The sequence below is a fragment of the Semicossyphus pulcher genome, unplaced genomic scaffold, assembly GCF_022749685.1.
Source record: "Semicossyphus pulcher isolate SPU_LCO1_2020_fin unplaced genomic scaffold, fSemPul1.0.p SCAF_13, whole genome shotgun sequence".
Classification (NCBI taxonomy): domain Eukaryota; kingdom Metazoa; phylum Chordata; class Actinopteri; order Labriformes; family Labridae; genus Semicossyphus; species Semicossyphus pulcher.
The window spans coordinates 18789808-18803731 of NW_027211637.1; the positions used below are offsets into that span (position 1 = coordinate 18789808).

The following is a 13924-nucleotide window of genomic DNA, read 5'->3' on the forward strand; positions in this document are numbered from 1 at the left end:
AGGTATTCTTTTGTGTAACAAATACAACAGTTGTGTCCAGTTATTGTTTTATTTTGCTCTGCCAAGTGTTGATTGACTCCATAGCTATGTTTTAAGCTATTCCTGTTTAGCTGGAGCTCAATGCTTTGGCTCTAAACCCTTGTAGCTCCATAAACTACTACTACTACTACTACTACTACTACTACTACTACTACTACTACTACTACTACTACTACTACTAATGCTACTAATGCTACTACTAGTTCTACCGGGGGACTCAATGCCAATGTGGGCAATGACAGAGACAACTGGAGGGGGGTGATTGCAGAGGAGGAAGAGCAACTTTAGCCACAGACTCCTCCATCCCCAATGTTCCACAGAAAGATACAGGAGGTCTTTCCTACCTACCTCTAACAGGCTGTACAACATCAGCCCATGCCAAACCAACAGCACCTATTCCGTACTTGTTACTTTTGCACTTTTTTTGTTCCCTTTTAGTACATGTGACTTGAAAATTTGAATGTGCTACTAAAGGAGCTTCTTTAAACTGTAACTACAGTTAGGAATATGGAGTGTTCTAATCTCTGAAGGATGAATGGTATTAAAATAACATTACACAACTACAAAATACTTTTTAGTTTGACTTTTCTTCTCTTGAAGGGTGTGGTTGCATGTCGGCATGTGGCTCTTTAAATGCAGAACGGCTACTGTTGTTTGACTGGTTGGCCCAACTGCAGGTATTTGATCAATAAAGGAGTAGAAATTGGGCAGGCATCAGCTCTGTATTGCTGTGTCCCTTCACAGTATTTTAGCATAGAGAAATACTGTTTAGGCACTTCCTGAATGCTGCTATTAGTTTTATATGTATTTTATACCCACTACCAATTAGGGCTAAATAAAATGGGTTATGGATTCTTGTTAGTTTTGTTTGTTAGGTCACTTACTTTCTCTTGCATGCAGCATGGCTAATGTCTAAGTAATACAAATAATATAACAAGGGAGTACAGTCCAGACCTCCTCTTTTTGTAAAGTGTCTTGAGATAACTATGCTTATGATTTGGCGCTATACAAATACAATTTGATTGATTGATTGACTATTGAAATGGGACATTTCAAGTAAGTTAATTCAGGCAGCAATCACGTTTCCTCCTAAACAAATTAGAGAATTATCCTGCATCTCCTTCTATCCCATTTTCGGCCCATCCAGTCGAGGCAGATGGCTGTTCAACATGAGTCTGGTTCTGCTCGGGGTTTCTGCCTGTTAAAAGGAAGTTTTTCTGCCAATGTGCCGAATGTTGCTAAGTGCTACTCATGGTGATTCATGTTGGGCCTCTCCTTAAATAACATAACTAAGAGTCTGTCTAGACCTGCTCTTTCTGTAAAGTGTCTCGAGATATGAGATTGATTGATTGATTGAATAGGGTTGCTAGTCAAGATATTTGGTATTTACCTTTTTATAAAATTTTGTTAATTTATCTCGTAAAATTCTGATGTATTTTCAGTTTTGTTTTCTGAAATGTTTTTGTGTAATTGTAAGAAGAGTATCACCATGAGGGCAGTGACCAATCTGACAGGCGTGGTGGAGATATAAATGTCAGGTATGTTCAAACACTGAGTATCATTTGTGCAGGCCTGCCTTCATCACCTATTTAAACGACGTCTACGGCTTGTCAGATCAGCACGAAGCAAAAAGAAGGACTTGGAGAACTGAACTTAATTTAAGGTTGGTTTTCTGGTTTTGTTGATTCAATTCAAGGATTTGCCTAACAAAGTTGGCTTGTTGGGAGTTGCTTAAGACTTGCCCTGGGCTTCTCTGTATATCTGTGTAGTTACTGTAGTATCAAGGCTATTTGTCATAATAAACACATTGTAATTTAAGTTTCTGTTGTTGTACTGCTGCAATCTAATTACTATAAAAAGTCCTGGAAAAAAGTGTGTACAAAGCAAAGTTTTAGCACTTATTTGCGCAAAAAAAATCCACCTGATGGGATTTATTTGAGGTTTCACTTTAAAAAAAATTATTTGATCAACTCTCTCCCTTCCATGTTTTTTCTTTTTTTCCCCATTTTCTACAGGAAAGTTGGTGCCTGTCTGAAAATCATGGCCGATCAAGGCAAGGTAATATATATAACACATGCCTAACTATACATTACTACTCAACATTTTATGGCTGGTGAGGTAAGACAAAATAATGACGTTAAAACATTAAAAAAATACAGTGTAAAATAAAAAACTAAAAAAGGCTAGAAAAAAATAAAATAAAATTGAAATGCAGAGAAGATGGCACCGGGTTCGCTGTGCATGGGGCTGGTTCAACAGGGGTCACATCGAGCTTATTTAACTCACTGACTGACTGTACCGTCTGCCTGAAGGAAGCAGTTCATATTCAGGGTGAAGAGTGTGATAGCATCATTTGTAGAGCAAAGTTCAATGATAAAAAGATTAACCTGTCATTTAACTTCTTTATGAGCTTAAACAGTACGAGATTAAACAGTGAAACATACATTTCTTTGTACCATTTTGTTCCACCAGGTGCTTGATGATCCCACTGATGTGTTTTTAAGCGGTTCTTTTGTAGCTTTGGTTTCATGATAATGTTTTCATTGGGCCTCATGTGAGAACATTGTCATATTTTTGTCCTTAAGCTATCACACAGAGCCCTCTCAACAACGGGAGCTGGTTTTACTGGTATTCTTTTGGTTATTAACGGGTGCTGGTTTTTGTTTTATTGTTTTCTGCAAGGTGTTTAATGATCCCATCCATGGGCATGTGGAGTTACATCCACTTCTCATCAAAATCATTGACACACCTCAGTTCCAGAGACTACGAAATCTCAAGCAGCTCGGAGGAGCCTACTTTGTTTATCCCGGAGCATCCCACAACCGCTTTGAGCACTCGATTGGGTATGTGAGCAAGTTTTCACACAGAGAGCTTTGTGCTTTAAGGTAACCACATTACAAGTTAGGTGGAGGCTGGTTTGCAGTAAAGCACCTAATAAAATATACAAATACAACCAAAGTTAACATTGCATATTTTAGTATAGACATAATAAAAGTTTATATTTTTAGTGTTGCAGCAGGATTCTCATGTGAGTTATTTTATGTGGTGTCAAAAGGACGGCGCATTTAGCAGGAGAGCTTGTACGGGCTTTAAAAGCAAGACAGCCGGAACTCAACATCACTGATCAAGACATCCTTTGTGTTGAGATTGCTGGTCTTTGTCATGACCTAGGTGAGTAATGCACCCCTTTTCAATATTACATGGTAAAGGTTTTAAAAGTTCCCGCATTGACAACAAATAGACACTCTTGGTTTCCTCAACAGTAATCAGTTTATTGACATTTTGGACACTTATTGATCATGTAGTAAGTTTGACTTATCAGCTGTTGAATCATTTGTAAGACAGCTGGGAGTCTGACATGAGTTACACAATCAGTATTTCTTGGAATAAAAAATATGGGCAGAAATATGTCAGTAGAAGGGATAGACCGATTATCGGCCGCCATTTTGACGCATATCAGCATCAGCATTTTTTTTTTTTTAATCCGACGGCCGATAAGAGATCAATTTAAAACTGGGTTATTTTGGCTCTGATGCATATGCTTAAAGGCATTTAAACAAAGTTTGGTGTTGGAGTTTGTATTATTCAAAATTGTGATGCCAAAATTTTCACTTTTACTGCAAATGAATATCAGCTTCAAATATCGGTTATCGACCTCCTTGACTACTAATAATCGGTATCGGTGTCGACCCTGAAAAAACCATATCGGTCTATCTCTAGTCAGTAGAAACTGAATTTGTATTATTTGTATTTGAATTGCTCGACTTAAAAAACTTGAATTTGAATTACATAATTTGAAATTGAATTTCTCAGTTTGGAACTAAATTCCAATTAACTTGACACTGATTGTAATAAGCTGAAATTGATTATTATTACTTTTGGTGGCTACCGAGACCTACCAGTGGATCTACTGGTAGCTACCGAGACCTGCCAGACCTTCCGCGGGCTATTATTAGTTAATGATAGTTTATTAGCTATTTGCACTACGGTAGCTTTGCTCTGTGAGCTCTGGGGGGCAGCTGCCGCTGTAACGGGGAGCTAAAACCGACCCATTGCCATTGTGGTGGGGTGTCAACGACTTGCTGCTGTTGCGGGGGGCTGTCAGTGATTCCCTGCTTGACCACAAGCAAACAGACAGTTCGGACCCACCGCACGTGACCAATTCACATAACACTCGCGTCCGCCCAGCCGTGCTGGTAACTTATTGGTGTGAAATGAGGAGTCACAAGGTTTATTTAGTCAAAGTCTATTGTCGTTTTCTTTAAATGCCTGATTATGACATAAAAGCTGTTAAAAAGTGGGTTGCGTGCAGTGAGTCCCCACATCACGGGGATGCTCCGGAGCAGCAAGTCGGTAACACGGCAACCTGTCAGTTTTAGCTCCCCGCAGCAGCAGCCCCCCGGAGCGTCCCTGAACAAAGCTGCCGTAGCGCAAACAGCTAATAATATAACTCTTGGTCAAATGGTCAAAAACATAGGTGCAGATTGGTGCTGTGAATCTGCACTCGATTGCTGTTCCTTATCAACCGGATGTGTGTCTCAGTAAACAGAAATTGAATTTCAGGAATTGAATTCGAATTGTAAAAACTGAATGTGGACTTTAAATGTTCAAATAAATCTGAATTCAATTTCAAATAATGTGATTCAAATTCAAATTTTTAGTAATTCAAATTCAGTTTTTACTGACACATATTTCTGCTCATAAAATAAAACCAAATGTACATCCAGGAGAAAAAGCCTGACTCTAATTCAAGTAAAACTGGCCTGATAAGACATATTCAATATTGTTTGGTTATACATACATTTATTTCTCCATATTAAGGTCATGGGCCATTTTCCCATCTGTTTGATGGAATTTTCGTCCCCATGGTACTGAAAAAAAAAAAAGAGGACTTGGCAAACATTGGGGAACTGGACGAAGAGATAGCGGAAGAGATAGAGGAAGAGATAGAGGAAGAGATAGAGAAGTTGAAGACTTGGAAGGTAAGAAAAAATAATTTATGTGTAACAGTACGTATGATATACTAACCAACAGGGATGGGGATACTTGAGTACTTGAGTACTCGAGTACTTGTTGTTGACATTATTCGAGTAACATTACACTACTCGCGCACCTGCGCGTGCGATATTTTCGGCTAAAGTAGTTTAACTCAGTTACATGCACCATGTCAGCCGTGACCAGGAAAAGTGATGTCTGGAAGTAAAGACGAAGATAACATGCTGTGCAAGATATGTGGTGTTAAACTTGTATGTCATAGACATAGTTCGATGCTTAACCACGTTCACTTAAAGCACAAGGAGAAGCCAGCGGAGACAGACAACAGGCAGTCTCACATAACATCATTTGCTAGCCCTGTTAGCACACGTCGTTGTGATGATACCAGAGCGGAGAAGATTAGCCTGCTAATAACGAACATGGTGACTGCACTGAATTTTCATATGATGGCATTTTAGTTTCGTGTCTTCAGTGACACAATAAGAGAACACTACACATTTTGTTTGTTTTGGCGTCTAGAACTAAGTATAGTGAGTGACACATATAGATACAGGATATTTGCACTTTATCTTAATATGATTGTGTACAGGCATCTTTCTATTCAGTGTGTCCCAGCCCTCCCAAATATCCCTTATAATAACATTTAATATGTTGTGAACATACTCACAGTAACAATGGGATGAAATTAAGTCACATCTAGTTCTTAGATGAGTGAGATCCTAAGGGACTCTGTTATTTAAAGATTTACACACTCAAAAGTCATGACCACTTTTCTCAGATATTAAGAAATTATTTGCGTGGAGAAGGGTGAGCCTGAAGAGAGAGGAGACCGAGATTCTAAGACTCTGCTGTAGATTGTTCTGTCAGGTGGCCGGATTTGTCTGGCCAAATGACGGAGCAACAGGCTTTAGAAGTTACAAGTCTAGGTCATTATGCAAGTTATGGCCACAGGCCTGCAGTCCGTCAGACATGATAAATAAGACAAGCATTCAATTCTGTGTATACTTTGTCTGATATATGTATTTATACATCAATGGGCCTGTGTTTCTTGCAGCATGAAAAGGGCTCTTGTGACATGTTTGATTACCTGGTCAAATGTAATAAGCTTAAGCAAGAAATGAAGGATTGTGGCCTGAAGCTGCCTGAGGACCTGACATTCATCAAGGAGATGATTATGCCTAAACAAATTAAAGACAAGAAGGTCAGTCAAGCTCATCTGAAAGGCATGACATCAGCCGCTCCTCATTGTTACAAAGATGTCTCTAATGCCACTCTTGTCTATCATCTCCTCAGTGGCCACATAAAGGCAGAGGAAAGGACAAGGCCTTTCTCTATGAAATCGTGTCCAACAAAAGCAGTGGGGTTGATGTTGACAAGTTTGACTACTTAGCCAGGTGCGATTTCATTGAACCACTGCTGTGGAGCAATTCCCTTCTTGATTCAGAAAGTTAAAATACTTATACTACTAATTATAATACTAATCTTTGTTTTTTCCCCTGAACAATTATAATAATCTCCTCATTAGTTTAATATTCAGCATTCTGAAGAATATTAAGTTCAACTTAATCTTCCAGTTTTCTTCACATATTTCCTTAACATGGCTTTTCTCAGAGACTGCTACCACCTGGGAGTCCAGAACAACTTTGACCACAACCGCTTCCTGAAGTTTGCCAGGGTGTGTGAGGTGGAGGGGAAGGAGTGGAAGCACATCTGCATTAGAGACAAGGTGCTGACAGTGTTACTCCTGCTTGTTATCAGATATTAAACAGCAATCTGATATTAGCTTTAGTTGTGACTAAACTATGGACATTAACTCCAACAGATGATGGACAATATGTATGACTTGTTCCATGCGAGACACTGTAACCACAGAAGAGCCTATCAGCACAAAGTGAACAACATCATAGAACATATGTAAGTGCCTTCCTTCAGATGTTAGGGCTGTTACAACACTAAGCTTGGTCTCCTTTCTGATGCAGCTTATTTCATTTGCCTCATGATTATCTCTTTACATGTTGGGTATGATCATCCAGGACTGCCGAGGCTTTTTTTAAAGCAGATGAGCACATCAAGGTGAAAGGCTCAGGAGGGAAGATGTTCACTATCTCCACAGCCATAGGCGACATGGAGGCCTACACCAAGCTGACAGGTCTGTGGATAACAATGTGTGCTGTTAGCTCATGTCTGAAATCATTTAGGTTGACTTAGACTACAGAAGGATGTGGCCAACTTTTACTTGATTCACACTCCTGTCGTCTGAGCCCGCTCTCAAGACGTGTGGCCAGGAAACACTAACTTCACTGATGCTCTTATAATTATGTATGATCAATGACACCAGATCCAGTAATATTATCACATTATTTCATTGCTTAGTTTTGTTAGTCACACCCCTCAGTTCCCCTCACTGTGTCATTTATTTGTAAAACAATGGTTTGTTCAAACTCATGTATCTTTAACTGTTTGTATTTTAGATAATTTGTTTGAACAAATACTCAACTCTTCCGACGAGGAGCTGAAAGATGCGAAGGAGATTCTGGAAAAAATCATCGCTCGAAAGTTCTACAGGTTCCTGGGTGACAAAACACTGGGGGAGGAGGATCAGAAGGTATGTCTTTGTGTGCCTGTATTTGATTATCCTTCTGTGTGACACATTTTCTGATTCACTGTTATTACAAAGCTGGATGTTGTGCTCATTTTTCAGTCAATAGAACAAATTCACGTTGAATTCTCTGCTGTCTCTCGAATTTTGTGTTGCCTGCATTGTTCCTGGATTTAACATGGACAACATCACTTTCTCACCAGTCATAGTTCCATGAAATGGAATTTGGATTGGATAGCAGGGTAACAGAGTCATAGGATATATAGTCCCTCACAGTCAACTAAACACTAAGTTGGTGCATTTTTATTTTTTGAGTGAGAGATACAAATTGCATTCACGTCAGCTTTTCCAGGTTGTTTCATTGTCAAGTCTTTCCACATTGAAGAAGGACTAAATGTCTGTATTTTGTCCTCTTATTCCTTGGCAAACAACACCGCACATCACAGCCAAAATCCCGTACAGACTGCCTGGTAGAACAACATTTATTTTATGTTGCCAATGTTCTTCAAAATGTATATAAATACCTAATGATATCAGCTGGACTGTCCTACATTTTACAAGGCAAAACGGTGCATTAACTTGGCACAAAGTAGAGCAAGGGGGTTGTATTTGGTCCCTTAATTAATCATAGGTGTGTTTCAGGGTGACATGAACAGAGCCTGCAACTAACAAATCTCTATTGATATAGAAGAATTTGGTCATTTATTAAAGCTGCAGTAGGTAAGATGGAGAAGAGAGCGGACTTTGCTTCAAATTTTGAAAGAGAACAACCTCCAGGTCCCTCCCCCTCTCTCTACATGGCGCTTAGTCCCGACTCCAAAGCCCTCCCTGCAGAGGAGGCTGTCATGCGTGCGCAGGCTAGTAACCATGGGAACTAAAGAAACCAGGTATACAAGATGGCAGACACACCGGTAAAAAGTAAAATAACAATAACTGCAGCCGTTGTATTACACCACCAACACTATCTAAGTAGATACACATCAAACCCGCGGAAATCAGTGTTTTTACTGTGAACGGTAATCTACAGCAAATTCTATTTGGCAAAAACCACGAGCACTTTTCAGCTCCCGTAGCTCTCTCCACCTCAGAGATGCCGCTCCGACGTACTCTGTTTTTGTTTCCGTCTCGGTCCAAAGTCTTTTTCGCTTGCTTTTCCTCATTTCTTTTCGTTTTTTCATTCCCGTGGTCGTTTTGCAGTCATTGTGGACACAAACCGGTTGACGCTGCGCACACTGACGAAATTGTGCTTGACCGTGTGAGCATGCGCAGAGGAGTGGGGGTGCGCAGTGTGTGATTGACAGCAGCATGAGAGACTGCTCGGCTCTGATTGGTTGTTGTGTTCCGTGACAGTAGATTTATTGCAAATGCCACTAGGAGTAGGAGGAGGAGCCAGAGGAACATTCTCTCTCTCATGTACTACTGCATGGCGACAGTTTGAACAAATATGACGAAAAGTTAGTTTTATTAATGTTACCTACTGAACCTTTGAGAGACTGGGTTTGGGTTTAATTTGGAATAATTTTTCTTTTGCCATTCTACGGTGCCCATCTACACGTAGAACACACATAACAAGTAACATGTAACAAGAACATATGTTGTTGCTCTCTTTGCCTGTCTCTATCCTGCATCTCCTTCTATCCCATTTTCGGCCCATCCAGTCGAGGCAGATGGCTGTTCAACATGAGTCTGGTTCTGCTCGAGGTTTCTGCCTGTTAAAAGGAAGTTTTTCTGCCAATGTGCCGAATATTGCTAAGTGCTACTCATGGTGATTCCTGTTGGGCCTCTCTTTAAATAACATAACAAAGAGTCGGCCTAGACCTGCTCTTTTTGTAAAGTGTCTCGAGATAACTCTGGTTATGATTTGGCGCTATACAAAAAAAATGTGATTGATTGATTGATAAGCTACTTAATTAAATATTGTAACGTGCAGATTTCAGTTATATCTGCTGCAGCAATCCCAGCACAGCGAAATGATTGTGTTTCCCATTTAAAGCTGGACAAAGAAGCAGCCATGGCCCAGATATCTGGGTGGAAAAGAAAATTTGCTGGTAAAAAACTGACACCAGAGGACTTTGTAGTTGATGTAAGTTTTTATTCTTAATTCACCTCACTTTCTGTAAAATCTTGGGTTCTGTAGATCATTTGATCTGTAAGATGTTACAGAACTATGTTATGGCATTTTTTATTTCTCTCTCACCCTTCTTTTTAGGTCATTACTTTCGACTATGGAAAGGGTGGCAAGGACCCTGTCCAATATGTGTATTTCTACAGCAAGGATAACCCTGATCAGGCAAAGTGGATGCCTGAAGACCAGGTCAGTTGGTTCAACGATCAATGAAAACTAAAACTTTAGACTGACTCTTTCTTTGTATCTGCTGTTTCATCCATGATTTAATTATTTGTAAGGAAGCCTTTGTTATGTTATGTCATTGCTTTAAATTAAATCTGCTGTCATTGTTATCAGAAATCCAAGATCCGCACAGTGTGCTTTTCTGAGAAGCTGATCAGAGTTTACTACAAGAATCCTGAAGAACAGAGTCTGGAGACTGCCAAGAAGCGCTTTAAGCAGTAGGTAACAATTAGTTCAAGGTTGTAGGATATTGTAGGCAGCGTGAGGTTCTTTGGCTGGCGATTTTTTTGCGTTGAAAGGCTGATTAAGTTATGAGCATTAATTATGATGTAACATCACAGGGAGGGAGTGATACATATGTTACAACTTGTCAGAGCTCTGGAAGATTGCTGTTCCATTGTTCTATGATCATGGGGCTGTAGTTGGTGCAGTATAGGACTGCAGTTGATGGACGAATATAGTTTGTTCTTCTGTAGAAGTTACAATTTCCTAAAGCCAAGGTTGGCCAAAACTTTGACGTACAGATTTACTATCACTTAAGACAAGTGACAAAAGTGACAGCACAAGTGAGATGTTGGATCTCAATAATGACTGGAATTTTTGCTTTAAAAATGAGTAGAAGTATAAATCATTTATTGAATATAGACATTTCAGCTTCTATTTGTCATTCATATGTTTGGCTAGTTATACTCTGCACTGCTCTTTTTATAACTGATGCTCTCATCTGTCTTTTTTTACATGCAGGGTGGAAATGCAGCAACAACGAAGGGAGCAAAGGGCACAAAAAAGAAAAGCTTCAGCAGATAGTGGAACATGATTTATATTAATTAGCCTACATGTTGCATGAGGTGAAGGGTTTTTCTTTCAAAATAAATCAGGATGAGGATTATTGGAGCACTGTCATTATCATAGACATACTGTATCTTTGTTTTAGTTCAATCATTGAAAAATCACATTATATTCCTTATGACCATACCAAGCTGTAAAGCACTTCCAACACGTGTAATGGTCTTAACTTGTGGTTTTATGTAGGGATTCAAAATATTAAGTTGTGTTTGTTTTGTATGTTAATTGCTAAATGTATGTGTTTCTGATTGATTATTATTTTGATCTTGAGTGATGTTTGATTCGATTTCGTTTGATCATTTTTAAATGTTTTAAATGCTTGTTTTATATAATCTTAGTTTTGAACAGTTCTACCTTTGGAAAGTGGCTCTTGGGAAGCCTTTTGATTAAGCATCTGACAATTTGAAATAAGAATTCAATATATCTTCTCACTGGAATCATACTATATCATAGATCAATAGGAAATCATACACTTTCTTTATTGCAATGATCTTTAAAAGTTGTTAGAAAACATTGTGTACCGCTATGTTTTAGTAATTGTATTAAGATGTGTTCTCTACATATGATGCATCTAAAGGGAAACCAACGCTATTAGAGCCTTTAAGTATATTACTGTTTTGATGGGTTGATATCACACATTAAAAAAAAGAGTTTTTCTCTGTGCTGTGTCTTTGTGCAGTTTCATTTGTCCAAATCCAGAGGAAATCATATGTTTCAAAGAAGATCATTCAAATATGATTTATTTATTTGTTTAAAATATATTATTGTGGCTCAAGTTAATGTCATAAGGAACAGCTTCACACAGGAGCGGGTGATGTATAACTTCTATAAATACTGTATTATAATTTAGTTGATACTAAAGTCCCTTTATGGTTCAATTACAATAATAATAATAAAAGAATCTGTGAATTTACAGCTTTAATTTTGTTTATACCATGGCTTATGACATGAGTCTTATCGTAACATGTCGAGAATAAGAGTGACCACATTTGTTCAATGGGACACCTGTATAAAAGTAATAACACTTTTTTTTCAGGTACGCTTTTTCATTACTTGAATGTGTTTAAAAAACAAAACAAAAAAGACATTCCCATTCAAATAGTTTTGGTAAGTTAATTCAAACGTATCCATAGCCTAGTGTAATCCTCTTATCCTTCCAGAGATATATCCGTATTGAAGCCTGTTTTGTGGCTGCTGTGTAGTTTGTTTTGAATTTTGATTTGACAAATAAAACATTAACTTGACTAGTATGGACAGTGAGTTGGAGTAAGTTTCAATGTACCTGGTTGTAAGTGTCAGTACAATACATGGACAATTAACGTGCTGTACCAGGTAAACACATCTCATGTAGGACACCTGAAATGCCCTGCCCAGTACACAAGTAGGCTAACTTATCAACATATAGTTGGAAAATCTGAGGCTACAGGTAGAGAGCGGCTGACTTACCGATTTACCGAAGAGCAGAGTATTCATCCAGTCATGTCCTGGCCATATGTGTGTACATTACTAAACCATGCTTACTTTAATTGCAAAACGCGGATACGAAAAAGCAGTTTTAAAAACGCCGGCTTTGCAGGTCCTAAATCGTCGTCACTGAATGTTTCCGGGGTTTTGGCGTCAACACTCTGGCCTGATTCGCTCCACCATATTTGGCTCCACCTTTTGCGCTCGTTCTAATGGGAGGGACCTGTGTCAAGTTATAGACACGTGTCGTGTAATGTACCGGAAGCAATGTGTTTTAATTTTGAAATAAAATCATTTAAAAAAAAAAGTTCCCATATTCAATAGAATATATTAAGGAGACTGTTTATTAAAGTTAATCATGAATTTAGGTAAACTGTTTTTGTTTGTTTTTCTTTATTTCTAATTGTTTTTACTGCTGACAGAAGTGACACTGTGTAATTAACTTGTGGAGTGGAGCAAGAATGTGCTCCACTCTTTTCATTTTGCTAACGCCACGGCTATTTGTGGTCTCATTCTACTATGAAGGTGAAGAAGTTTTGAGTCGTGTCAGTATACTTTTATTTTGAAGGCAGTGACCGGACATTGTGTGTGTGTTAAAGGATATTTTGACGCACCCCGTGTGGAAACAAAACCCGGGTATTTTTCATCGCACCAGTGTCTTCTGTGCAGAACCACCCAGTCAGCTGTAGCAGTCTATGTGGGAACCATTTACGGCTGTAATTTTGGGCTCTCTTCTTTTGTGACAAACTGAAATTATCGCCTGTTAGTATGATCAACATGGACAACCGGAAACGTCAGTTAGAGGCAGTTTCGACCTCTAATGAGAGCTTTAAAACGCCGGAGAAGAGAATGTCAGTAGGGACCTGAATGTGACAGAAAGGACAGTCCATTTAATGAACTCAGTGTGACCTCACCTGCACAGTAGATGCTCCTTCAAGGTTTTACAGCTGCTTTTTGCTCACATGAACCTTTAAAATCTGGGTCTTGATGCTCGAAGTGACCTTGTGAAACTGATAAGAAGTATAACAGAGCTCCATCTTGGATACGTGAATCCACAGTGAGGGAGTTTCCATCCACCTGCTAAAAAAATTGGAAACGCTAAAACAGGTGCACATGTAATCATCACTCTGTTGCACGCTCTTGTTCAGAGGTTTTATCAGAACCCGACTGGAGAATTAACATAATAAAGTGTTCATCTTTTTCTGCTGGACTCTTTATAGTCACTTAACAAATGTATTAGAAAACACACATCAATTTGCTTTTTCTTTTGCAGATTTTCTGGAAATTCAGTTTAAATTTGCACTAGGTTTGAAAGGAAACCTGACTTTTGACAGCTGCATTGTAAGGATATATTCTGCATAACTGAACTTTTGTGGTTCTTCATGGTGACTCTTAACGTAACCCTCTTTTATAAGCTCTATATAAACACGTAAAGATGGTTTTTAACTTTTTAAGAATAAAGTTCGAAGCCAAAATCTGGACTTTTTTTTCGTGTTTATGTTAAGTAATTGTCAACAACTGTAACTTAAAGTTATAATCTTGAAGATTTTAGTTTCGTTCTCGTTGGCGGCACCTATGGCGATAAACGGTAATTGCAGGAGCACACTTCCCAGATATCCAAACAGTGTCTC

At 38.7% G+C, this 13924-nt stretch overlaps 1 protein-coding gene across 1 annotated transcript; it reads left to right on the top strand.

Annotated features, from left to right (window-relative positions):
• Positions 1 to 1619: 1619 nt before the first annotated feature.
• LOC138589373 (deoxynucleoside triphosphate triphosphohydrolase SAMHD1-like) lies at positions 1620 to 11462 on the top strand. The gene is made up of 15 exons (XM_069659636.1): positions 1620 to 1702; positions 2055 to 2097; positions 2722 to 2882; positions 3095 to 3210; positions 4861 to 5021; positions 6089 to 6235; positions 6328 to 6428; positions 6646 to 6760; positions 6857 to 6948; positions 7068 to 7183; positions 7506 to 7639; positions 9627 to 9716; positions 9843 to 9947; positions 10098 to 10201; positions 10728 to 11462. The coding sequence occupies exons 2-15, from the start codon at positions 2080 to 2082 to the stop codon at positions 10798 to 10800; spliced, it is 1533 nt and encodes a 510-aa protein (XP_069515737.1). The 5' UTR covers positions 1620 to 1702; positions 2055 to 2079; the 3' UTR covers positions 10801 to 11462.
• The last annotated feature ends 2462 nt before the right edge of the window (positions 11463 to 13924 follow it).